The following is a 22,619-nucleotide window of genomic DNA, read 5'->3' as shown; positions in this document are numbered from 1 at the left end:
ACACGCCTCTCAAATCTTTTTCTTTTTTTTTTTTTTTTCTGAGATGGAGTCTTGCTCTGTCGTCCAGGCTGGAGTGCAGCGGCGTGATCTCAGCTCACTGCAAGCTCTGCGTCCCCAGTTCGTGCCATTCTCCTGCCTCAGCCTTCTGAGTAGCTGAGACTACAGGCGCCCACCACCACACCTGGCTAATTTTTTGTATTTTTAGTAGAGACGGGGTTTCTCTGTGTTGGCCAGGATGGTCTCGATCTCCTGACCTCGTGATCCTCCCGCCTCGGCCTCCCAAATTGCTGGGATTACAAACATGAGCCACCGCACCTGGCCTTGCCTCTCAAATCTTTACCTGACTGCAGCCTGTTGAAAAAGCACAGAAAGCTGTTTGTAGTACTTTCTAACTTGCCTTTCATCGTTCACTTTAGCTGTTTCATTTTGTGTTTGCACATTAGATCAAAGAAATCGGCTGGACAGATGTCGGGGGCTGGACCGGCCAAGGAGGCTCCATCCTTGGGACAAAACGGTAACTTCCAAATCTTGACTCTATGACCTGCTTTTAAGGAAGAAGGAAGAGCCGTGTTCTGGAAGAGAATTGCTAGGTGCCGATGCCACTTGCGACTCCTGTAAAGGCGTCCCTGAGGGAGGGGTGCAGGTAGTTACCGGTCCTCCCTCCAGTGAACTGCCTGTGTTCCAGGGAGCTGGGGAGGCATCCCAGGGCGTAAAAGAGATGAGGAGGTAACTTGTGAATGCCTTCCTCTAATTCATATTTCCATTCATTTGAGAGCCAACTGGCAAGCCTAAAGCCTCCACTTGGAGGTCATAAAGATGAGTGGTGTCACAGAGCCGTGGAAACAGCACTCTAAGCAAACCCTAAAGCAGCCTAGATAGCAGGTAGCATTGGTGGGAACAGTAGCCCTGAGCAGCTGTGACTTGAGGCTCAGATTTCCACACCCGAAGAAAGAACCCAAGGAATTCTAGTCTAAAAATCTCGTTTTCGGACCTGTAGTAAGTCTTGCGTCCCTGCATCGCTGGGGACGATGGGATTTTCAAATGTAGGTGAAGCCTGAGTTGTTCTCACCTTTGATCATGTCAGGGGTGCGAATGTTAATATCTGTCATCACTGCAGATCACGATTTCATATGGAAGGAAGGTGGTTTTTGGTAAATATAATAAATGATGGATTCCACGTAATTCCGGCTTATAGTTCCAAGGGAGTTAGCTGCACCCTTTGCTTTGCTCTACAGCCAGGACCCTGGTACTCCCAGCCACTGCTGAGAAGCCTCAGAGCTGGGTTAGCTCTGCGGCTGCCTCCCAGCTGTTCTCATGAGCTGTGCATGTCGGTGCCCCAGACGGTAAAGCTCTAGGTAGAGGCAGATGCATCCCTCGGTGTGCGTCCCGGGGCTGAGGACTGGCCGCCGACTCCCCGGGTGCAGGTGCTTGATAAGCTGGCCAGGGCGTTGCCCTCGATGATGTAGAGAGGCCTTGCTGGCCATTCTGGGCTTGTCCTGAAGAGGCTTAAGAGACCTCACCTTAGGGGCCAGGGTCATTTTGCAATTAGCTGCATCCATTTGTCTGCTCTGATGGCCAGGCCTGAACATTTTTGCCTTATAAATCTACCAAGAGTACAAGTACTTCACTTCTTCCCATCAACATGAAACCTTTGGGTGGGTTTGGGATGGGACCCAGAGGGGCACAGTCTGGTGTTGCACTTGTTAGCCCTGTCACATGCCATTGGTGATAGCACGGGGGAGGGAGAGCAAGTATGAGCAGATGGGATTTTAAATGAGATCAATAGTGGATAATGCCTACGTAAGTTATTTGGAAACTGGCAATTTCCATTTAAACAATTATCGGGCCGGGTGCGGTGGCTCACGCCTGTCATCCCAGCATTTCGGGAGGTCAAGGCGGGTGGATCATCAGATCAAGAGATCGAGACCGTCCTGGCCAACACGGTGAAACTCTGTCTCTACTAAAAATACAAAAAATTACCCGGGCGTGGTGGCGGGCACCTGTCGTCCCAGCTACTCGGGAGGCTGAGGCAGGAGAATCACTTGAACCTGGGAGGCAGAGGTTACAGTGAGCCAAGATTGCACCACTGCACTCCAGCCTGGTGACAGAACGAGACTCCGTCTCAAGAAAAAAAAAAGAAAAAGAATTATTATTAATCATTATAAGTTTTTATTTTTATTTTTTCTAATGGGGCAGCAGAGTTCTTCTTAGGTCAAGGTATCAGCTGAAATGCTTTATTCTGTTTTCTCATGAAAACACTGTTTCGAGATGAGATTCCTGATCGTTCTGCCGTCTACCAGCCACAGTGGCGTGCGTGAAATGGCAAACGTTTACCGCTCCTTAAAACCACAGACGAGGGAGGGAGGCCGGCTGGGGACCAGCGTGGTTTCTCAGGTTCCCGGCGTGATGTCCCGCGGTCTGCGTGGAGCTCGGGGTGACTGACGTCATTCTCCATTTGGCTGTTTTCAGCGTTCTCCCGGGAAAGTACCTGGAGGAGATCGCCACGCAGATGCGCGCGCACAGCATCAACGCGCTACTGATCATCGGCGGGTTTGAGGTACGTTTCCGTTTCTCTCTTCATCCGCTTGCCAGTCTTGCAGGTGTGAGCCGCGCCCTGTGTTGGCTAAACATTAAGCTACTTGTTGGCTACTGGCCATGATCCGAGATGATAGGTTCCCAGACCCAGCTGCTGCTGGAGAATTGTAGAACGGCAGAATAGCGGGTGGTAAGACGTGGCCTAGGAGTGACCCAGTTCCCAATAAAGTAACTTAACCAAGAAGCAAAAGCTTGACTCCTTAACTGGGACTCATCTATTCCGCGAGATCTTGATGTATTTCAGGTTTGTGGCAGTCATTCTTTCTCTTGGGTCGAGTCCAGTGGCTACTTAGAGAGTAAGGTAGTTACACCTAGAATTTTGTTTAAAATCACATATTGGACTATAGACCCTAATATTTTTCTATTCAGTGAAGATTAGTCCCATGGTAACCTTTCCATTTACTTTTAGAAAAAGTAAGAACCAGCCGGGCGCAGTGGCTCACGCCTGTAATCCCAGCACTTTGGGGAGGCCGAAGCGGGCAGACCACCTGAGGTCAGGAGTTCAAGACCAGCCTGACCAATATGGTGAAACCCTGTCTCTACTAAAAATACAAAAATTAGTCGGGCATAGTGGCAGGTGCCTGTAGTCCCAGCTACCCAGGAGGCCAAGGCAGGAGAATCGCTTGAACCCGGGAGGCAGAGGTGCAGTGAGCCAAGATTGCGCCGCTGCACTCCAGCCTGGGTGACAAAGCGAGACTCTGTCTCAAAAAGAACAAAATAAACACCAAGTAAGAACCTCAGAAATGGGACTCTTCCCCATGAGAGGTTTAGTCTTCTCACTGATCTGGTCCTGCACCCTTTGTGCTTAGAACCTGCTGATCCTTGTATTCTTGTCTGTGGTCTTAACGCGACTTTGTGTTGGTCTTGTAGTGGTTTCGTGACGCCCCACTGTGCTCCCTGTGTGCTGTGGTGGAGGTGGCTCTCCCTGAGGCTCTCCCAGCGAGACCCCTCCTCCCTGCTTCCCTCTCGCCCCACAACTCCCACGCTTGTCTGACAGGCCTACCTGGGACTCCTGGAGCTGTCAGCCGCCCGGGAGAAGCACGAGGAGTTCTGTGTGCCCATGGTCATGGTTCCCGCTACTGTGTCCAACAATGTGCCGGGTTCCGATTTCAGCATCGGGGCAGACACAGCCCTGAACACTATCACCGACGTAAGTCCGTGTGCGCCCCGCCAGGCGGGCGCCAGCTGACGCTAAAACTGAGGGCCCCGGCCCTTTTTATCTACCAGTGTGCTAGAAACAGCCTTTTACAAATACCCTGAATGAGAGCTTCTCGTTCTTTTTTCCCCCTAGAAAGTATGTTTTTAGACTCTGAACATTTTTGATCTCACTGCCAAAAAGTTTTACTGCCTCTTCTTCTGTGTGGCCACCGGCGGGGACGTAGCGTGGCCAAGACCCCAGCGTGCCCATGAGTACCTGCAGTGCTGAGGAGGGCTGGGCCGCAGTCTCCTGTGATTGCACCAGCATTAAAATCCGGTTTTGTTTTTTTTTTTTTTTAAAGCTGAGCCTAAATTTTCGTTGAGCTTCCAATACCCATTATGACGAACCCCTGCCTTGATGCTGAGGGTAGAAATTGAACTGAATATTTTATAATTGTAGTCATTGTCCTGAACACACCATTGCATTTGTTATCTCTTTGGTCTTGGCTGTTGACCTCATTTTCCCCTTTGTAAACTGGGGATGTTAACTTACATCTAAGGCAATATCGGGGCTAGTTTAGTTTCTTTGCCAAGAGACGATAATAAAACATAGAAATATATTCTTCTGTGTTTTGTTTTTTTTTTTTTCTTTGTGAGACAAGGTCTTACTCTGTCACCCAGGCTTGAGTGCAGTGGTGTGATCTCGGCTCACTGCAGCCTCGACCTCCTGGGCTCAGGTGATCCTCCCACCTCAGCCTCCCGAGTACCTGGGACCACAGGCACGTGCTGCCATTCCCGGCTAAAAGAAATACACGCCTGTCCCCATGTTTGTGTGTCACACTTGGTGATGCACGTGGGAGTCTGAAGATCCGTACCTAATGCAGGAAGCATTTCATTTTTTAAAAATTTGATGTCTAAAATTTTTCAGTAATTCTCAAGTTTTAATTTTTCTTGTGCGACTTAGTTCTCATGAATATTTTTCAAAGTTTTTTTTTCTTTTTTTTTTGTAAACCTTTGGCATGAAACTTGTTTCTAGCACTGGTAAATAAAAAAAACAAGCTTTTAACATACAGCTCATATGGTAAGTAACGCTTAGCACTCCTTTCTTGCTTTTCTGAGCATCTTAAACTTTCTTCAATTTCTTTGCGAAGGAAACCTGCTCAGGTTTTCCCGTGTTCACTGGCTTTGGGGGCAACTTTCACCTTATTTTTGGCAGTCACTAATCTCTGACCTAGACATTGCTTCTGTTCTCCCGGTGACGGGTGTCGCGGCTTTGCTGCTGCGGGGCCGGCCCGGCTCTGGGCTGACCTTCGCGCTGGGAACGTGAACATGAGTGTCTGTTCCACAGAGGGGATTCCAGCGTGGCTTTCGCTGCTCTTTCACCGGCTTCAGCTGGTTTTTGGGTCTGTGAAAGTTGGGTGTGCAATGGGAGGGATTGAAGCTTCTTTTTTCCCTAATTGTTACCTAACTGGAACTTGCCCAGAGGGAATGGGTGGAGAATTTGAGAGCAGTCACTGCAGTTAGCTGAGCATCTGAAGATGTGGGACAAAGCTGGTGGTGATCTCCCCGTGACTTTTTTTATTTTGAAGTTTCCACACAAAGTATAGATCCTTGTGGTATGTGATGTACACTTTCAGGCATGAAGAAAATCTATCTTTTTAATTCCAGATTCCTCTGCTATGAATAACTTGGTTTTTTTTTTTTTTTTTTTTTTCAGAATGTAAATATGTAACAAATGTGTAGGGTCAAAATTTGAAAACCAAAATACGTGAGGCAAACACCCCACAAATGCTCCGTTCCACCCGCTTTGACTTCCCTTGGAGGGACTGGTGATTTATTATGCGATTGTTTTAAATTCGGTTTTTCATTCATTCAAGTTTCTCAAAGTTAGGTTAAACAATTTTGTTTTCTTTTTCTTTTTTTTTTTGGAGACAGGGCCTCACTCTGTTTCCCAGGCTGGAATGCAGTGGTGCAATCACGATTCACTGCAGCCTCTACCTTCACAGGCTTTGGCGATCCTCCCACCTCAGCCTCCTGAGTATCTGGGACTATAAGTGCATGCCATCGTGTGTGGCTAATTTTTTTTTTTTTTTTTTTTTTTTGAGACAGAGTCTGGTTCTGTCGCCCAGGCTGGAGTGCAGTGGCCGGATCTCAGCTCACTGCACGCTCCGCCTCCCAGGTTTACGCCATTCTCCTGCCTCAGCCTCCCAAGTAGCTGGGACTACAGGCGCCCGCCTCGTCGCCCAGCTAGTTTTTGGTATTCTTTAGTAGAGACGGGGTTTCACCGTATTAGCCAGGGTGGTCTCGATCTCCTGACTTTGTGATCCGCCCGTCTGGGCCTCCCAAAGCGCTAGGATTACAGGCTTGAGCCACCGCGCCCGGCCGTGTGGCTAATTTTTTGTATTTCTACAGAGAGGAGGTCTCCCTGTGTTGCCCAAGCTGGTCTCAAACTTCTGGGCTCAAGCAGTCCCCCTGTCTTGGCCTCTCAAAGCACGGGGGTTACAGGGATGAGCCACCACGCCGGGCCTTAAGTTAACTGATTACAATAGAGAAAGAACTGGAGCGTGTAGTTAGTCGAGCCTCCCGTTGGCCAGGCACAGCCACCTTGGTAAGTGTATGTGTGTGTCCTCGTTGCCCTTCTGTTCCTGAGCTCCGAGGAATGAGGCTGTCTTGGGAGTGCTGTGGTTCTAGTCTGGTGATGGGTGAGTGATGCCGGCTGATCGAGGTCACCCTGGCGAATGCTGCAGCTGCTCGGGAGGCGGGGCAGGGCCAAGAAAGCCGCCGAGGGTCCCTCTGTGGACCCCTGAAGGGAGAGGGACCGAGATGTGAACATGGCAGCTGTTTTCTCCAGAGCCCTGTTTACTGACCGCCAAACAGGGTGAATCCTGAGAAGGTTTGGGTTTGGGTCTGAACTGGGCTCATCTGGCCGTAGAACAGGAGCTGGTGGCAAACTCAGGAAATGACGGCGTGAGGCGACTTGACGTGGATGGCTTCGGGTCGCTCCAGCCGCTGTCCTGAAGCCGTCGGAGGCTGAGGACGTGTGGGGGTGAGCGTCTCTTCGCTGTCCAGCCACACCCTCTGTGACCCTGGGCAGCATTTATGTTTGGGGTCTGTGGATGGCTCCAGTTGTTCAGTAAATTCGGTGATTCTCATCGGGGTGATTGTGCCCCAGGGAATGTTTGCATCGTCCAGGGAGGTTTCTGGTTAGAACTGGGAGAAGGGATGCTCCCAGTACCTGGGGCTGGAGACAAGGGATGCTGAGGAAAGTTCCTCCAAGCACAGGGCGGGCTCCATAGTAGGAGTCTGGCTCAGGACGTGGCCGTGTTGTGCTGCAGAAGCCCTGGGCGGATCTGATGTGGTGAAGTCATCATCTGCTTTGGACGCGTGCGTCCTCATCCTCACTCGTGATTTCCTTCTTGCCAGCATTGATGCTTAGCTGACGCCACAGCCCCTCAGAATCTGTGCGGTGCTGGCGAGTGGGTCTTCCGGACAGAACAGAATGAATGAAATACCTCAGAGCAGGTGTTACACATTCTCAGGATATGGCTGCGGGGAGTTTCGGTTGGACTCCTTTCATTCCTTTGCGCTGGCTGGTGCGTTACTCTGTCCTGTAAGCTTGATCAGGTCACACCAGAAACACAGTAGGTGGGTGCCACGCTGCTGTCAGGTGTCGCGAAGGTGGCGGTGACCACAGCCTTGTAATTCCTTGTCATAGTGGCCCCACCACGGACCTAGGGGCCCGGCTGTTTGGTCTTGAGAGTTTTATGCTTTTCTGGGCACGGTCTCGCCCATCTTGAAGCTTCCCTCCCCTGTTTTGGAGACTGAAGGAAGGAAAAGAGCGATAGGGAAGAGGGGAGAGAGGATTTGCAGCAATGTGGCCATTCCCACAGATTTCAATGTGGAGTTAAGGAGCCGAGAGCCCCCCACCTGCCCTCTTGTGTGCTTCAGGCCCCTCCTGGCCCCAGGTCACCCACACCCTCTGGCTTCCAGCAAGGGCTTCTTGGAGAAGCAGCCAGCTCCCCGTAGCCAGTCTTGGTCAGTCCTGAGCTGGGGTATTCCACAGTAATATGTCTGAAAAGCATAAGGAGCCCCCACGTGGTGGTGCTGACGGGGCCACATCCTGGGCACCCGGCCAGCGAGTGTCCCCAGATGAGTGTTTCTGGCTGGGAAGCAGGCTGGCATTTGGATTGAAGTCCTGCAAATACTACCATGGCCAGAGCCTGCAAGGCAGAGCCTGTACAGAGCAGCCCAAGAGCTGGGCATGTGCTGGGCCTGGGTGGACATGGAGGCCATGCCATGGGGTGCGGGGGCCCCTCTCACAGCTCACCTCGTGGTCACCCAGCACTGACCCACCCAACTTACCCTCCTACCCACCACGCAGTGAACTCACCTGCCACGCATCTCCACCCACTGTCCGAAGGCCTTGGTCCACACAGGCTCCTGGCCTTGGGATGCTTTGGGTTGCACCGGGGCTGCAGAGCCTGGGTCACTCACTGTCCAACTCTCCTGGGGAGACGTGAGCCCCGCCCTGCGTCCCAACAGTAGCATTTCTGCAGCAGGTGTGGGGATATTCATAGTAAGAGGGACACGTCCAAAACCATAAATAGTTGGTTTTGCCACCAAGTGGATGACAAAAACACCTCGCTGTGTGGGGCCGCTTGGAGGTGGGAACAGTGCACGTGTGGCCCTGTCCAGCTGTTACCTTGGTTAACACCCTGAGGTGGAGTCTGAAAAACCCCGGTGCACACGGGCTGCAGAACCGCTCCCCTTTCTGACACCAGAGCCCATTTCCCAGTGGAACCCCAGAGCAGCAACTCAGGTTCCTGCTCGCCTGTGTGGCTTTGTGTGCGGCTTCCCGAGGGCGGAAATGGCAGCCTCCCGCCGGTGACCAGAGGTGTGGCGTGGGGCTGAGTGTGGCCCGCCGGTAACCCAGCTGCATGCCTCCTTCCCTGCCTGCGCGTGGAAGCTGCCTCTGCACGATGAAGGCGGTCACTTGGTGTGGTCCTTACAGCTGTGGGCCCCGTCCCACTGATCCTTGCCTGCCTGCAGAAAGCTACAGGACTAGCTTTGCCTTTAAACGTCCTGACTGCCCTGGCCTCGCTTACCCATGATGAGATACCCTGAGAGCTGAGCTGTCCCGCTCGTGACTGACTACCTCTGCCTGCAACCTGCTCTGCCGTCTGCCTCACACCCGCCCTGCTGTGCTGCCTGCCGGCCTCCCCTTTCATGAGGACCTGGGCTGTGCCCAGGCAGCCCCGTGTCGCCGAGGCCTGTCCTGCTCCCACACGGCCTCCAGAGCTCCCCTCGGCCCCTTGACCTGCATGAACGGGCCTCCCCTGGTGACTCAAGCCCCTCCCGTCCCTTCCTGGACCTCAGCGCAGGCCCTGGGGCTGGCAGGTGAGCACCCGGCACCCCCGCTAACCGCTTGGCCCTGCTGCTTCAGGCTTACAAGAGTGCGTGCGACATGGCCGAGGCGCGAGGCCGCCACCAGGAGCTTTGCATCCCCCTGTGTGTGGTGCCGGCCACGATTAGCAACAATGTCCCGGGCACAGAAATAAGCCTGGGCGCCGACACTAGCCTGAATGCTGTTGTCCAGGTAAGAGAACCCCGTTTCCTCCCATTGCTTTCTTTCATTTATTTTAGCCATTTGTTTCTTCTGTGCTAAGATGAGCCAGATTTATTACTACTCTTTCCCCCCCACCCTTTGCTAGCTTGGCTTTATGTCAGTCACACTGGCCAGAACAGGGTAAATTTTTTAGCTTCTCTGCCTTAGGGAGAACTTGTCTTTATTGATTAAAAGGGAGATGATATATCCAGTCCTTGGGGTTGTGTTTCTATCCCACCTAGACTAGGGGAGCCGTGAGCACCATTTCTCTGGAGCCTGCCCCTCCTGCCTGCGTTGAGTAGCGAGGCTGCAGGGTCAGCTGTGGGAGCCTGCAGGAAGGGGTTTGAGTGCCTGGTACGTACGAGCTCTGGGACAGAGCCGTGCCCACTGGGGGCCGCTGCCTGGAACCACAGCCTTCCTGGTGAGACGAGAGGTTCTTTAGAGTGCCGAAATCATGGCCTCCTGGGCAGGCAGTTTCACCAACGTGTGCTTTGGGAGGAGTGGATTCTGCCGGTCATGGGCGTGGTGCTGACACCCGCATGGTGGCCCCTCCGGCCCCTGATAAGCTGACCCACCTCTGTGGTCATGAGCTGGACATGAGGACCTGTGGGAGTTCCACAGGCCTTTGCTGCAGAGAGGGTCCTCACTCAGCTGCAGATGGGACGGTGGCCACCTTGGCACGTGGGGTCACGTCAGTAGCTTGGCCGCCTGGTGCCTCCTGGAGAGCAGCCGCTGGCCTTTACCTTAGATGTTCACGTCCAAACCAGCTTCGGAGTTTGCAGTGAAAACTCCCAGCCCTGTTGGAGACTCCTTAGTTCAGCTTGGCACAGAACCTTGGAAAACAGCAGTTCTATTCCGGGTTCTTCCTTCAGAACTGACTTCCAGTGCAGGGAAGGGAGCGGAGGGGCCGTGAGGTCGGCTGCAGCCTCCTGTGCCTCCCACTCGAGCTGAGGGCCGTCTCTCTCCTGGGCTTCTCCCTGTCGCGTTCCCTGGCGCTGTGCTGGCCTTGCAGAGGCTGGCCCCGGCTCGTTCCCTGGACTTCCTTGGGCCCCGCGTTTGACTCCTGTTCATTGAATGCCATTAGGGTCCGGCCGTCGCTGGCTTCACTCTCCTTTAGCACCTTGTAGATGTCCACACGTGCTTCCACCCTCGCACCCCACACGCGGCGCAGCACTACCCCGGCCAGTGGCTGTGCTTTGCTGCAGGTCCCTTGCTGTAGCAGGGACGGGACCCCCACCCCCTGCCGCATCTGGCCACCGACATCAGCAGAGGCTCGACTGCCGTGAGGGATACCTGTCATGGGAAGACTGGCCTCCATGCAGATTCACAGAGCAAGGTGGTTCTCACAGAGAAGTCAGTGGCTTTTTTCTACCTTAACGCTGTAGCAGACGCCACCTTATGTTTCACCACCAATTTATGTTTCCTAACACCACACCCATGGAGCAAAGAGCTGGTGATGTTGGAACTGTAGTCTGGGGCTCTCGCTCCCATGGGACTGCTTAGGGAATTTCCTAGCAGGATCCTGTGTGTGCCCTTGTAGGGAGTTGTGTCTGCCGGGCACATCCCATTGTGTGGTAAGAACGGCTGAGATCACAGGCTCTGCCTGACGAGTGCCACTCACAGCTGCTGTCCACGTGCCGGGCCTGGGACTCAGCCTTCTGCCATCCTTCTGTCCACTCGGAAGCCAGGGAGGCGCCTCCATGAAACACTGCAGGCAGGCAGGGCCACGCTTGGGATCTTTTTCTTGTCAGTGCTACTTTGACTAATTGCCTGAGGCACCGCCGGAGTGACTTGCTATTTTTAGAAGCTAATTCAGGCTTAAGACACCATCTAGGTAATGAGAGAGTTCAGGAAAGCTGTATCTAAGCTCCAGCAAAGGCGGACTCTTTCCTCCCAGCTGTCACTGCGTTTACACTCAGAGGAGCACACGGTCGGGGTCGTGGCTCAGGTGTCAGGGCTGTGCTGTTCCATGCACCCACAGCGGCAGCCTGGCACGACCAGAACTCGGACACGCTCGGGCACAAATCAGCCTCTTGGGAGAGCTGCTTGCCCGCAGAATTCTTTTGTCATTAAGCAGTTGATGTCATTCTTTGAATGAGTGACAGTAATTCCCCACCTCAGGGTGGGCTGCAGGGGAGATTCAGTTGGAAAAATAACCCATGAGGCTTTGTGCCTCTGGGAGTCCTGATGCCCCACCCATGTTTTCCTTCCCATGCCCAGGATTGTCTAAGACAAAGGGCAAGTCTCAAAGCCTTATGGCATCTTAAGTCTTAGATCACAATTAGAGACCCAGTACAGGTGGAACAGTGAAATCCTCAGAATTCTGCACTGGCCCTTCAAGAAGGCAGTTGTGGGCTCTTTGGACCCTTGACGGGTTTCTGTTCTCTGTCCTTCCTAAGCACAAGGACGGAAATTCTTCCCATTGCCTGTTTCTCTCCCCATCTCGGCTTCTACACAATGCAAAGTGGCCCTCTAACTAGAGCCCGTGTTCACTTTTGAATACATCAACCAATTATTTTGGGAGGAAAAGAATCTGCCAAAGAAACGAAGTGTAGTTTGGAATGGTTTAATCAAGCCTGTGTTTATTCAACAAAGTGCGCTTTTAAATTTCATCTGAAGTACTCCAGTGAAAATTTCCCAGTGGGTGTTAAACTTTGGTGTATAGACTCTCATGTGGCTCCCAGTCTCAAGTCCACACCCCCACTTCATGCTTTTACTCTTGGCTGAGTCCCATGGAGGCCGGTTAGGGAATCCTGCAGGATCAGCCCTTGACCAGGACAGATGGACGGACGGACGGCTGGCTGGCTGGCTGGAGAATACTTTGCTTGTGTCATTCAGAGACAAGCATTTCTTGAGTGCCTGTTGTGGGGGCTCGGCCAGGTCCTGCTGCTGGTGCAGTGGTGTGAGTCCAGCCCACAGTTCCTGTCTCATGGAATTTGCAGCCTAGTGAGGACTGCAAGTCAAATAGCCAGGAGGTAACTGCAGGGAGGGACACTGGGGTGATTTGTATGAAGAGAGGACATGGGGTGCCCCGAGAGCCCCTGACAGAGGGAACTTGGCCATCCTAGAAACCAGGCGGTGTTTTTGTGAGGAAATGACATTTCCCTCTGGGTCAGAGCTGAGGAAGGTGCCTGTGTGTGTCCCATGGCCGCTGTGACCCTGACCACACACCTGGGGCTGGAAAATAATACTTACTCTCGCACAGCTCTGGAGGGCAGGAGCCATGGGCTGAGGCCACAGTGTTTGCTCCAGGAGAGTCCCTCGTGGCCCATTGAGGTGCCCAGAGCTGTGGGCCTTGCACGCCTTGTTCCCTGGCTCCGCCTCCCATATGGGTGTGCAGCATCCTGCTCCAGGGCCTTCAGCCTCTGCACCCCTCTTCTGCTGATGCAGGTGGCGGCACTTAGGGCCCACCTGGGTAGTCCTCACCGCATGAGGGAACATTCTCAGGTTTCAGACATTAGGACCAGGATTCCTTTGGGGGCCGCTCTCCCGCCCACCACTGTGCCTGAATGTGACGCACACAATGGCCAGCATATCCAGAGGCCCCAGGAGGACCTGGGGTGGCTGGAGCTAGAGCCGGACCTGGTGTCAGAAGCAGGCGGAGCCAGGGATTCCCAAGAAAGGCTTGACGTGTACTTGAAGTGAGCAAAGGGTTTTGAATGAACCAAGAACTGGATCAGATTTATGTTTTTTATAGATGGGTCTCCAGTCTGTGTGAACAGATTGCAGGGTGCCGGGGTGGGAGCTGAGGCCCAAGCAGAGGTTTTGCGGAGTCCCAGGAGAGGTTGCTGCAGCCCGGACTGGTGTGTGGGTGGGAAGGCGGCCGATGCATTTCTCTGCTGTTTTTCTCCCCGCTGAGCTTGGGTCCTCGTGGAGGGCGGACGGCAGACATTTTGCTCTGGGACCTGATGCCTATGCATCCGAAAGGCTTCCCCAGGCGCCTGGGTCTAAGAACCAGCGTCTGCCTTTGAGTAGAGTTTCTACAAACGTAGCATTCACCGATGGATGGAAGATGGCCACAGCTCTAAAATCACAGGGAGCTTTAGCAGAAGAAAATGGGAGATCACAGCTGTTCCCATGGACTAAGCTGGCAGGTGACAGCCCCCTAACTTCTCAGCTCACACCTAACGGTGTCCATGTCCGGTGGAAGCTGCTTCAGCAGGGACAGTCAGAGAACAGGGTGGAGTGAGCTGGCTTGTGGGGTCGTCTTTTCAGTCTCCTCCTTTGGGGCCTGGGAGAAGGGGGTGGCAGCTGGCCAGGCCCCCACCACAGGTCATCGAGGTCACCTCCAGGTGGCGGGCGGGGTGGGGGCATGTTCACACCCACTCCAAGGGCACATCCCGGCTGCTGCGCACCCTTCACCTCTGCGATGCTGGGACCGCGTGCTCAGGCGCGGTGGGGGCCTTGCTGCACTCACCCATCGGGTAGCTCTGGGATGGTGGGTGCACCCTGGCCCTGGGCTGGAGTGATTCTCTCTTCTCTGTGACCAGACCTGTGACCGCATCAAGCAGTCCGCCAGTGGAACCAAGCGGCGCGTGTTCATCATCGAGACCATGGGCGGCTACTGTGGCTACCTGGCCAACATGGGGGGGCTCGCAGCCGGGGCCGATGCTGCATACATTTTCGAAGAGCCCTTCGACATCAGGGATCTGCAGGTATGTGACGGGGCTGGCCTTGGGGGGCCGTCCCGTTGGGATCCACTCAGTGCTGTGGAGTGAAACATCGTGTCTAGGGTGGTTTGCTTTTCAAGGGGGAGGAGCATGGAGACGGAGGTGCTACCGAACACGCCACGCTTGATGCCCTTCGCATCGCCCAGGTGCCTCTCCCGAGTGTCAGGTGACGGCGGACGTGCCTGGTTGAGGACACCTTCTAGTCTCGTGTGTGAACCACAAGCTTGTTTTTTTGATGTAGTCTGTTGTGTAGTTAATGTTTTCTCACTTCTGTCACAAACCATTTGAATGCCTCCGCTGACAGTCACCACCCACGTCTGTGACTGGCTCTGAAGCTTGCTGCAGCTTCTTTTAAATCTTGAGGCCTCTGATGCTGCATCTGCCTCTAAAGTGACACAGACACGGCCGTGGTTTCTTGGCATCTGTGGCTCTTTTAGGGAAGGGTGTCGCCAACCCCAGGGTCTGCCCCTGCCTCGATGGCACAGCAGAATCCAGGCCTGGACCCTGCAGTGTTCAAAGTTGCTAAACTCCATGCAGGATGACAGGCCTTGGCAGGTAAAATGCAACTTGAACAATTGTCTTTCGTTAGTTATATAAATAAATATATGTTATATATGGCTCTGTCACCCAGGCTGGAGTGCAGTGGCGCGATCTCGGCTCACTGCAACCTCCGACTCCCAGGTTCAAGCCATTCTCCTGCCTCAGCCTCCCGAGTAGTTGGGATTACAGGCGCATGCCACCATGCCCAACTAATTTTTGTATATTTAGTAGAGATGGGGTTTCCATGTTGGTCAGGCTGGTCTTGAACTCCTGACCTCGTGATCTGCCCACCTCGGCCTCCCAAAATGTTGGGATTACAGGCGTGAGCCACCGTGCCCGGCACCATTGTCTTTTAAAAAGTTAGGATGTTACTTGTTTCTGAGCCAAATAGATCAAGTAAAAAGGGCCTTGGTGGTGTCACTAATTATGTGACATGTGAATCACGAATTTCTTCACTGTGTCAAGTTAAATATGTCGAGTCATTCACTGCATTGCGATGTTTCTGTCAGCAGTGGGTCCCATAAGATGATGATGGAGCTGCCCCCAAACAGATGTACTGTTTTTTATAAAAAGATTATATATATTAAAATATATATATAATAAGTATTTTTTACTGTGCTTTTCTACATCTAGACATGTTTAGATACACAATTGCCTGCAGTATTCAACAGTCCCAGACATTCAGGTTTGTGGCCAGGAACAACAGGTGTGTGGCAGGCCCTGCCTCCTGGGTTTGTGACAGTTAACTGTAGGATGTTTGCACAAGGCTTAAGTCACCCAGCAATGCATTTCTCAGAACATATCCCTGTTATGTGACTCATGACCGTATTTCAGAAGTCTGTCCAAAGATCCTGCCTCACCAGCACTCAAGATGGCAACGGCTTAAGAAGAGAAATTAAGATTTTTTGTTGCTGTTGTTGAGATGGAGTCTCGCTCTGTCACCCAGGCTGGAGTGCCGTGGCACAGTCTCAGCTCACTGCAACTTCAGCCTCCTGGGTTCAAGTGATTCTCCTGCCTCAGCCTCCCAAGTAGGTGGGACTACAGCACCCGCCACCATGCCTGGCTAATTTTAGTATTTTTAGTAGAGGTGGGGTTTCACCATGTTGGCCAGGCTAGTCTCAAACTCCTGACCTCAGGCAATCTACCCGCCTTGGCCTCCTAAAGAGCTGGGATTACAGGCGTGAGCCACTGCGCCCAGCCTCCTACTTTGTGAAATTCTGCCTCTGTGCCCAGTGACAGATTTGATTACATGTAAAAATCTCCATTTTCTTAGGATGAGTCATTAGAGAATTACCTCCCTCTTGTAATCCTCCCGAGATGATCTGATATAGGATGTTGTTACTCTTTTCTAAGACAATCTTTGCCTTAGAAATCTGTGTGTGAATGAGAGTCTACAAAATTCTTTGGTCAGACACTGTTCATCAGGCTGTCATAGGAGATTCCGTAGAGAGGCCACAGGTCGCTCTTTTCCTCTGAGAATGCTGAGAGAACATCGTCATGAAAATAAGTAAGGAGCAATAGAGCCATGAATGAGCACTAGGCCAGTCACGGAATTAACATCTTCAGAGGGACCGTGTTGATTCCAGAAGGCGTTTCGAGTGGCCGCCGTGAGGGCTGCTCACCGTGCCCTGCGCTCGGCATTCATCGCTGCAGACGTGCTCTCCCGACCTGGGAGAGGCTCCGAGACCCGAGCAGTGAGAGCTTGCAGCCTCCTTGGCCACGCTCACCACCACGCGTTTGGCATTTCCCGCCCTGCAGGCCTGGTACACAGTAGGTGCTTAGCAGAAGTTTATTGTCTGATTAACAAAATACTCTTTTCCAGTCCAATGTGGAGCACCTGACGGAGAAAATGAAGACCACCATCCAGAGGGGCCTTGTGCTCAGGTGAGTGAGAGACCAGGGCTGATCTTACAGTCACCGTCACACCGCAGTTCTTAGATTCTGGTCTGTGACTTTGGGCTGGACGAGTGGTAATTTCTTTGTGGCAGGAGTCACTACACGCTGAGCAGATGCAGAAGAGAGTTGTGGTGCGTTGCTCCAAAGACTTGCCCGCATTTAGACAACTAAAATTTTTGCTTTATAGTCTCACTCTTTTAGATACCTCACAATCATTTCTCTAATTAGCACCTGATGTTTATGAAGGAAGACGGAAATACAGTCATCCCTCTTAGCCTCAGGAATGTGTCCAAAGACTCCAGTGGGTGCCCGAACCTGGGGATAGTACCCGTCCCCTGTATACATGAGGGGGGTATGGGTAACCATCTGATAACCAAGGCGGCTACTGAGCGACTCGGGCAGGAGGCACAGACAGCATAGAGACTCAGGGCACAGGGATGATTCGCGTTCTGGGTGGGACAGAGCAAGACAGCACGAGATTTCATCACACAGAATGGTGTGCAATTTAAAACGTATATATTTCTGGAATTTTCCATTTAGTCAGCTGAAACTGCAGAAAGCCAAACCGTGAACTGGAGGGATGGCATTGATGTAGAATCACCGTAGGTCAGGGGACACGGGAGGCCAGCCTCCCAGGCCTGTCTCCTCAAGCAGGGAGCCACGTGCCCACTGCACACTAAACAAAGTGGCTCCTTCCCGCTTGTTTCAGAAATGAGAGCTGCAGTGAAAACTACACCACTGACTTCATTTACCAGCTCTATTCGGAAGAGGGCAAAGGCGTGTTTGACTGCAGGAAGAACGTGCTGGGCCACATGCAGCAGGTAGGCCCAAGACTGCATGAGGGGCCCACAAGGCCACTGTCGCGTGATTTTTAAAGATTAATGTCTTGTTGTTTTAGCCATTTTAGGGAAGAATGTATAAGTAAATTCCAAGATGATAAAAAACATCTTAACTTTTTTTTTTTGAGACAAGAGTCTTGCTCTGTTGCCCAGGCTGGAGTGCAGTGGCGCGATCTTGGCTCACTGCAACCTCCACTTTCCAAGGTTCAAGAGATTCTCCTGCCTCAGCCTTTCGAGTAGATGGGAGTACAGGCACCCACCACCATGCCCAACTAATTTTTGTATTTTCAGTAGAGATGGGGTTTCACCACGTTGTCCAGGTTGGTCTCAAACTCCTGACCTCAGGTGATTCACCCATCTCAGCCTCCCAAAGTGGTGGGATTACAGGCATGATCCACCGTGCCCAGCCAAAACATCTAAACTTTTAAGTCACGCCAAACATCACCAGCTTTAGGCTTCTTTTGTTGGTGAGGTTTGAGTAATGGGGATTTTTAGGGAGCTGTCAGCTTTCATGAAAACAGTGACAACCCCATTACTTGGAAATGCTTATTCAAATTAAACACTTCATCAAGTTAAAAACTGGAGCTTCCTAAGATTTAAAATGGATTATCAGACATGTAATATACTTGACACTTATCCCAAATCAGAATGAGCTGCATGCAGGCACACGCCTGTTGTGAGCTGAGCCTGGGACACAGCGGTCCAGCATTCCTAACTCGCACACACTCCTTCCTCACCACCTCCTATTCTTTATACTTTTAAACCAGAGCCCGTGAACTTATTCCAGAGAGCTGATGAATCCCCTGAAATGATGATGAAATAGTAGGCGTAGGTGTGATTTTGTTAAAGAATCCACAACGGTTATCAGATTCTTAAAGCTGCGACCCATCCCCACCCCAGATGAGTTTATGAAATCCTGATTGAAAATTTTAAAATATTGGAGACTGTTAGCTGACTCGTTCCATTTGTTAAAATCCTCCTCTTACTGGGCAGGGGGAACACTTGATACTTTTGCTTAACAGGCTGAGTTCAGGCTACAGGAATCATAGATTTTTTGTTCTGTTCCAGCTATCCATAAAGACCTGGAAATAAAAACATGAATTCTGTGAAACAGAAATCATTTCTATTGAACAGCAAAGTGTTACTGTGTAACTGATATTCATATGACTCTAACCACCAACAGGGTGGGGCACCCTCTCCATTTGATAGAAACTTTGGAACCAAAATCTCTGCCAGAGCTATGGAGTGGATTACTGCGAAACTCAAGGAGGCCCGGGGCAGAGGTAAGGGGTCCAGGGAGGGAGGCCGTCTGCCTTGGTGAAAAGCTGTCCTACTGGGGAGAAGTAGGGTGATGGTTCCTTCTTCAGTCCAGAACTGAGCTGCATGTGGTGATGTTCTGACTCCTGTTGGTCTCTGAGTGTTGCTATGTAACCAACCTTGGATTCCTGGGATAAGGCCAGCTTGGGCATGGGTGACATGCTCTCTTTTATCACTGCTAGATTCAACCTGCCGTTCTTTTGTGCAGGCTTTTTGCTCTGGAGATCCTGAGCATCGGCCCGCAGTTTCCCTCACAGTTTAAGTGGGGCCTTCTGTTTTTTGGATGTTTGCTAGGACAACCTCCTTGTGACTCCATCCGTTAGAACTTCCAGTTGGCTGCTGAATGAATTGTTCACGTTTGTAGAACTATGCATGTTTTTCCTTAAATCAGTTTTGTAAGTTACATATTCTAACAAATCTTTAGACAAACTGAAAAGTTTTAAAAAACATGACATTTTGTATAATACTCTTGTTAATGGTTCCAACATGGCTGGTCCCCACTCATTCCTGAGTGGCTATTTGTGCCAGCATCTTTCTTGCACCCACCCCCCTCAGCGTTCTTCGGTCATACCAGATGTGTGCTTTTATTAGCGCAAACCATTATCACTGCCAATGTCCGATTTAGAAGAATGACAGTCTACAAAAAACAGTGATGTGAATAGTTTCAGTCGGTTTGTCTTTTTGAAGAACTGACTGATTCTTTCTACATCGATTTTCTTTTGCTATTTTAGCTATGGATGCTTCTTGCCTCTCAGTGTGTGTATTCGTGAGCATCGATTTCTTATGTTTTGTCGTAATTTACGCTAATTTCCCTATTCTACTATTTAGTGAAAAATTCTTTCCACTGAGAGAAAAAACAAAAGCTGCTTTCCAGGAAGCCATCAGGGCGATCCCACAGGAGCAGAGCTGCACAAGCCCTGGCCGGGCGCTGGCCACACTGCGTGGCTGTTCTCAGCCTCCCCCGGGCTTCCAGGCCACGTTCAGCATGGTTCCCAGGAATCTCACTTCTCATCTCGCCCCGTGATTCTGTTCCCCCACCTGCCCATGTGACAGGGTGTTAATCTTTTTTTAAAATCTTTTATAGGAAAAAAATTTACCACCGATGATTCCGTTTGTGTGCTGGGAATAAGCAAAAGAAACGTTATTTTTCAACCTGTGGCAGAGCTGAAGAAGCAAACGGATTTTGAGTAAGTCGGGGTCTTATTACCTTAGCAAACCCAGCCAATGTGAGTACAGGACAGGGGAATGGCCATTGCTGTTGCTTTCAGCAACTCATTCAGGGGTTTGAGGAACTAGCTTTTCTGAAGCTCAGTTAAAAAATACTAGGTCTTGGCCAGGCTGGTGGCTCATGCCTATAATCCCAGCACTTTGGGAGGCCTAGGTGGGTGGATCACAAGATCAAGAGATCGAGACCAGCCTGGCCCACATGGTGAAACCCTGTCTCTACTAAAAATACAAAAATTAGCCGGGCGTGGTGGCACACACCTGTAGTCCTAGCTACTCAGGAGGCTGAGGCAGGAGAAACCGCTTGAACCCGGAAGGCAGAGGTTGCAGTGAGCTGAGATTGCACCACTGCTCTCCAGCCTGGGGACAGAGCAAGACTCCATCTCAAAACAACAACAAAAAACCACCACTAGGTCTTTGGGAAGAAGTTTTAAAAATATAAAAACAATGGTTTCATTTGACCCTGAAATTGGCTTCATCATCTAGTTGATTCAGCTGACCCTACAACCCTCATGTTTCTGGCAAGACCGCTGACTGTGCTGGCCGTGGCATCTCCCAGCCTCACTGCTGTCCCCCCTTCCCTCCGCAGGCACAGGATTCCCAAAGAACAGTGGTGGCTCAAGCTGCGGCCCCTCATGAAAATCCTGGCCAAGTACAAGGCCAGCTACGACGTGTCAGACTCAGGCCAGCTAGAGCACGTGCAACCCTGGAGCGTCTGACCCAGTCCTGCCTGCATGTGCCTGCAACCTGGACTCACCGTGAACCATCTGTTTTTGTAACATTTAAGTTATTTATCAGCACTTTATGCAAGTATTATTGACATTAATACCTAATCAGCAAGCACCTGTCACCGCCTGTGTGCCCCACCAGCTCCAGTGCGTGCTGTCTGTGGACCGTGTCTCATGCTTTCAGATGTGTGTATTAAATGTTTGCCTACAACTGCAACAGTTCTCCGTTTTAGTTTTTTAAGTAGGAGATTAAAACCTCAATCTATGGGTGGCTACTAAAGGTTTTCTCAGCAGTTTTGTGGGCAAAGATTATAAAAATATTTTTATAGGGATCACTGAACTATGCACAAGTCATAAAAGGAGAACAAAGCCAGTAGTTTACACAGGCCAAGGGGAACGCCGTGTTTACTTACCATTACATATTTGCCATGTGTCAGTTTCCATCCACAGCAGCAGGCCAGGACCCTGGGCCTCAACCCCAGGCTCCTGCTCTCCTTAGAAAGTAAAAGAGAACACGTGAATCTTACCTACTCGGCCTCTTGATTGCAATGCTAGCTGCATGTTAAAACCACCAAGGTACGGGTTTGAAAAATCTGATAGCCAGTTGCTCGTCCAGTCCGAGCCACGGTCCTTGCTGGGACCTAGGTTGGAACTCTCCAGATGACTTGCCAGAGTAGACATGGGTGCTGGGGTGACAGCCCTGCCGCCCTCACGGCTCCCCCCTCCTGTAGGGACAGCGTTTCTGCCTCTTAGTTCTAGTCTGCAGGAGACCACACTGTGCCTCAGAAACGGGGGGTGGAGAGCTGTATTGGGGGAGAGGAGACGCCAAAACCAAGCTGTTTGTTTGGGAAATCAGAGTCCAACGGCCAAGAAGAGCTGGCGTGGAGGCTTTCCCTTCTGGCTCTGTAAAGACAAAGTGAGCGCTTACTCACCCCGGCCCACCTGCTTCTCAGGACTGCTTCCATCCGGCCGCCCCGTTGAACTTCCGTCTGTTAGGAGGACGCTCCCACAGGGCTTCGGTGTGATCGAGTTTCATGAGTCAGCACAGGCAGACATGGGACAGCTTTGTGTACCTTTTCATTTTAGTTCTGTTTTTTAGTAAAGGCCCTAAATGCTACTTAAAATAATGACTCAAGCAGAGGTGAAGTCAGAATTGCCTTTTATTTTTAGATTTTTTTTTTTTTGAGGCGGAGTCTCGCTCTGTCGCCCGGACTGGAGTGCAGTGGACAGATCTCAGCTCACTGCAAGCTCCGCCTCCTGGGTTTTATGCCATTCTCCTGCCTCAGCCTCCCGAGTAGCTGAGACTACAGGCGCCGCCACCTCACCCGGCTAGTTTTTTTTGTATTTTTAGTAGAGACTGGGTTTCACCGTGTTAGCCAGGATGGTCTCCATCTCCTGACCCCGTGATCCGCCCGTCTCGGCCTCCCAAAGTGCTGGGATTACAGGCTTGAGCCACCGCGCCCAGCCTTTAGATTCTTAAATAAATATTCTAGAACTAATGAGGTAAAACAAGCCTTTCTGTCAGTAGAAAGTGAAAATTCTACGTGATGCATCTTTGGCATTTCGTGCATGACTATTTCAATGAACGTCTTCCTGGTCACTCTTAAGATTGACTTGCCAGTCAGTGGCAACACCTTAAAAATGACACAATATTCTTGGAAAAAGCAGTAGCATTTCTGACTTTTCATATTCAGCTCAGAGGCAGATTTTCTCGGGGGCTCCTGCACAGTCAGGGGCACCAGGGCTGCTCATCTGATGATCCAGGATGGGTCCTTGGCGATTTTGGGGTTCTCGGGTCCGAGGATGGCCAGGCCATGCGTGCTCTTCCCAGTGCCGAGGTACCTGAGAGGAAGGCAGGTGAGGTCAGCCAGGACTGGCTTCTGTGTCCGTGCCGTTAAGGCCTCCAATCCCAGACGCTGTCTCCCCCGCTCCCCACTCACCTATCGCTCACGGCCAGGAGCTTGTCGTGGCTGACGGCGAAGAGCTGCTCCCTGTGGGCCTGCTTCATCTCATCCGAAAGGCCGTACAAGAAGTGGTCCATTCCTAGAAGACAAACCACAGGCACGGT

General features: G+C 51.5%; 2 protein-coding genes and 1 long non-coding RNA gene across 7 annotated transcripts in view; 1 reads left to right on the top strand and 2 right to left on the bottom strand.

The window, feature by feature from the left end:
* PFKP (phosphofructokinase, platelet) overlaps window positions 1-20,768 on the top strand; it is a 44,241-nt gene extending 23,473 nt beyond the window's left edge. Inside the window, exons 13-21 of the mRNA XM_026454791.1 lie at window positions 444-514; window positions 2,470-2,557; window positions 3,593-3,745; window positions 13,828-13,992; window positions 16,370-16,431; window positions 17,153-17,264; window positions 18,466-18,565; window positions 19,684-19,786; window positions 20,413-20,768. Coding sequence (XP_026310576.1) covers window positions 444-514; window positions 2,470-2,557; window positions 3,593-3,745; window positions 13,828-13,992; window positions 16,370-16,431; window positions 17,153-17,264; window positions 18,466-18,565; window positions 19,684-19,786; window positions 20,413-20,542 — 984 coding nt within the window. The 3' untranslated portion in view covers window positions 20,543-20,768. The remainder of the gene's footprint in view (window positions 1-443; window positions 515-2,469; window positions 2,558-3,592; window positions 3,746-13,827; window positions 13,993-16,369; window positions 16,432-17,152; window positions 17,265-18,465; window positions 18,566-19,683; window positions 19,787-20,412) is intronic.
* LOC116418928 lies at window positions 17,578-21,769 on the bottom strand. Its single transcript, XR_004229140.1, has 3 exons — window positions 21,484-21,769; window positions 20,965-21,045; window positions 17,578-18,364 (listed from the first exon to the last, which is right to left on the bottom strand). It is a non-coding gene; the product is annotated as an uncharacterized LOC116418928 (long non-coding RNA).
* A 153-nt stretch (window positions 21,770-21,922) lies between these two features.
* The window catches only part of PITRM1 (pitrilysin metallopeptidase 1), a 36,846-nt gene continuing 36,149 nt past the window's right edge, over window positions 21,923-22,619 (bottom strand). For all 5 annotated transcript variants that reach the window (XM_023193135.2, XM_026454790.1, XM_023193136.3 and 2 more), the window contains 2 exons: window positions 22,492-22,594; window positions 21,923-22,393 (listed from right to left, as the gene is read on the bottom strand). In XM_023193135.2, the coding sequence (XP_023048903.2) occupies window positions 22,300-22,393; window positions 22,492-22,594 (197 nt within the window). In that variant the 3' untranslated portion in view covers window positions 21,923-22,299. The remainder of the gene's footprint in view (window positions 22,394-22,491; window positions 22,595-22,619) is intronic.

This window comes from Piliocolobus tephrosceles, chromosome 9 (assembly GCF_002776525.5).
Source record: "Piliocolobus tephrosceles isolate RC106 chromosome 9, ASM277652v3, whole genome shotgun sequence".
In the NCBI taxonomy this organism is placed as follows: Eukaryota; Metazoa; Chordata; class Mammalia; order Primates; family Cercopithecidae; genus Piliocolobus; species Piliocolobus tephrosceles.
The sequence above is the reverse complement of the archived record's forward strand: the minus strand, read 5'-3'. Positions and strand labels throughout refer to the sequence as shown.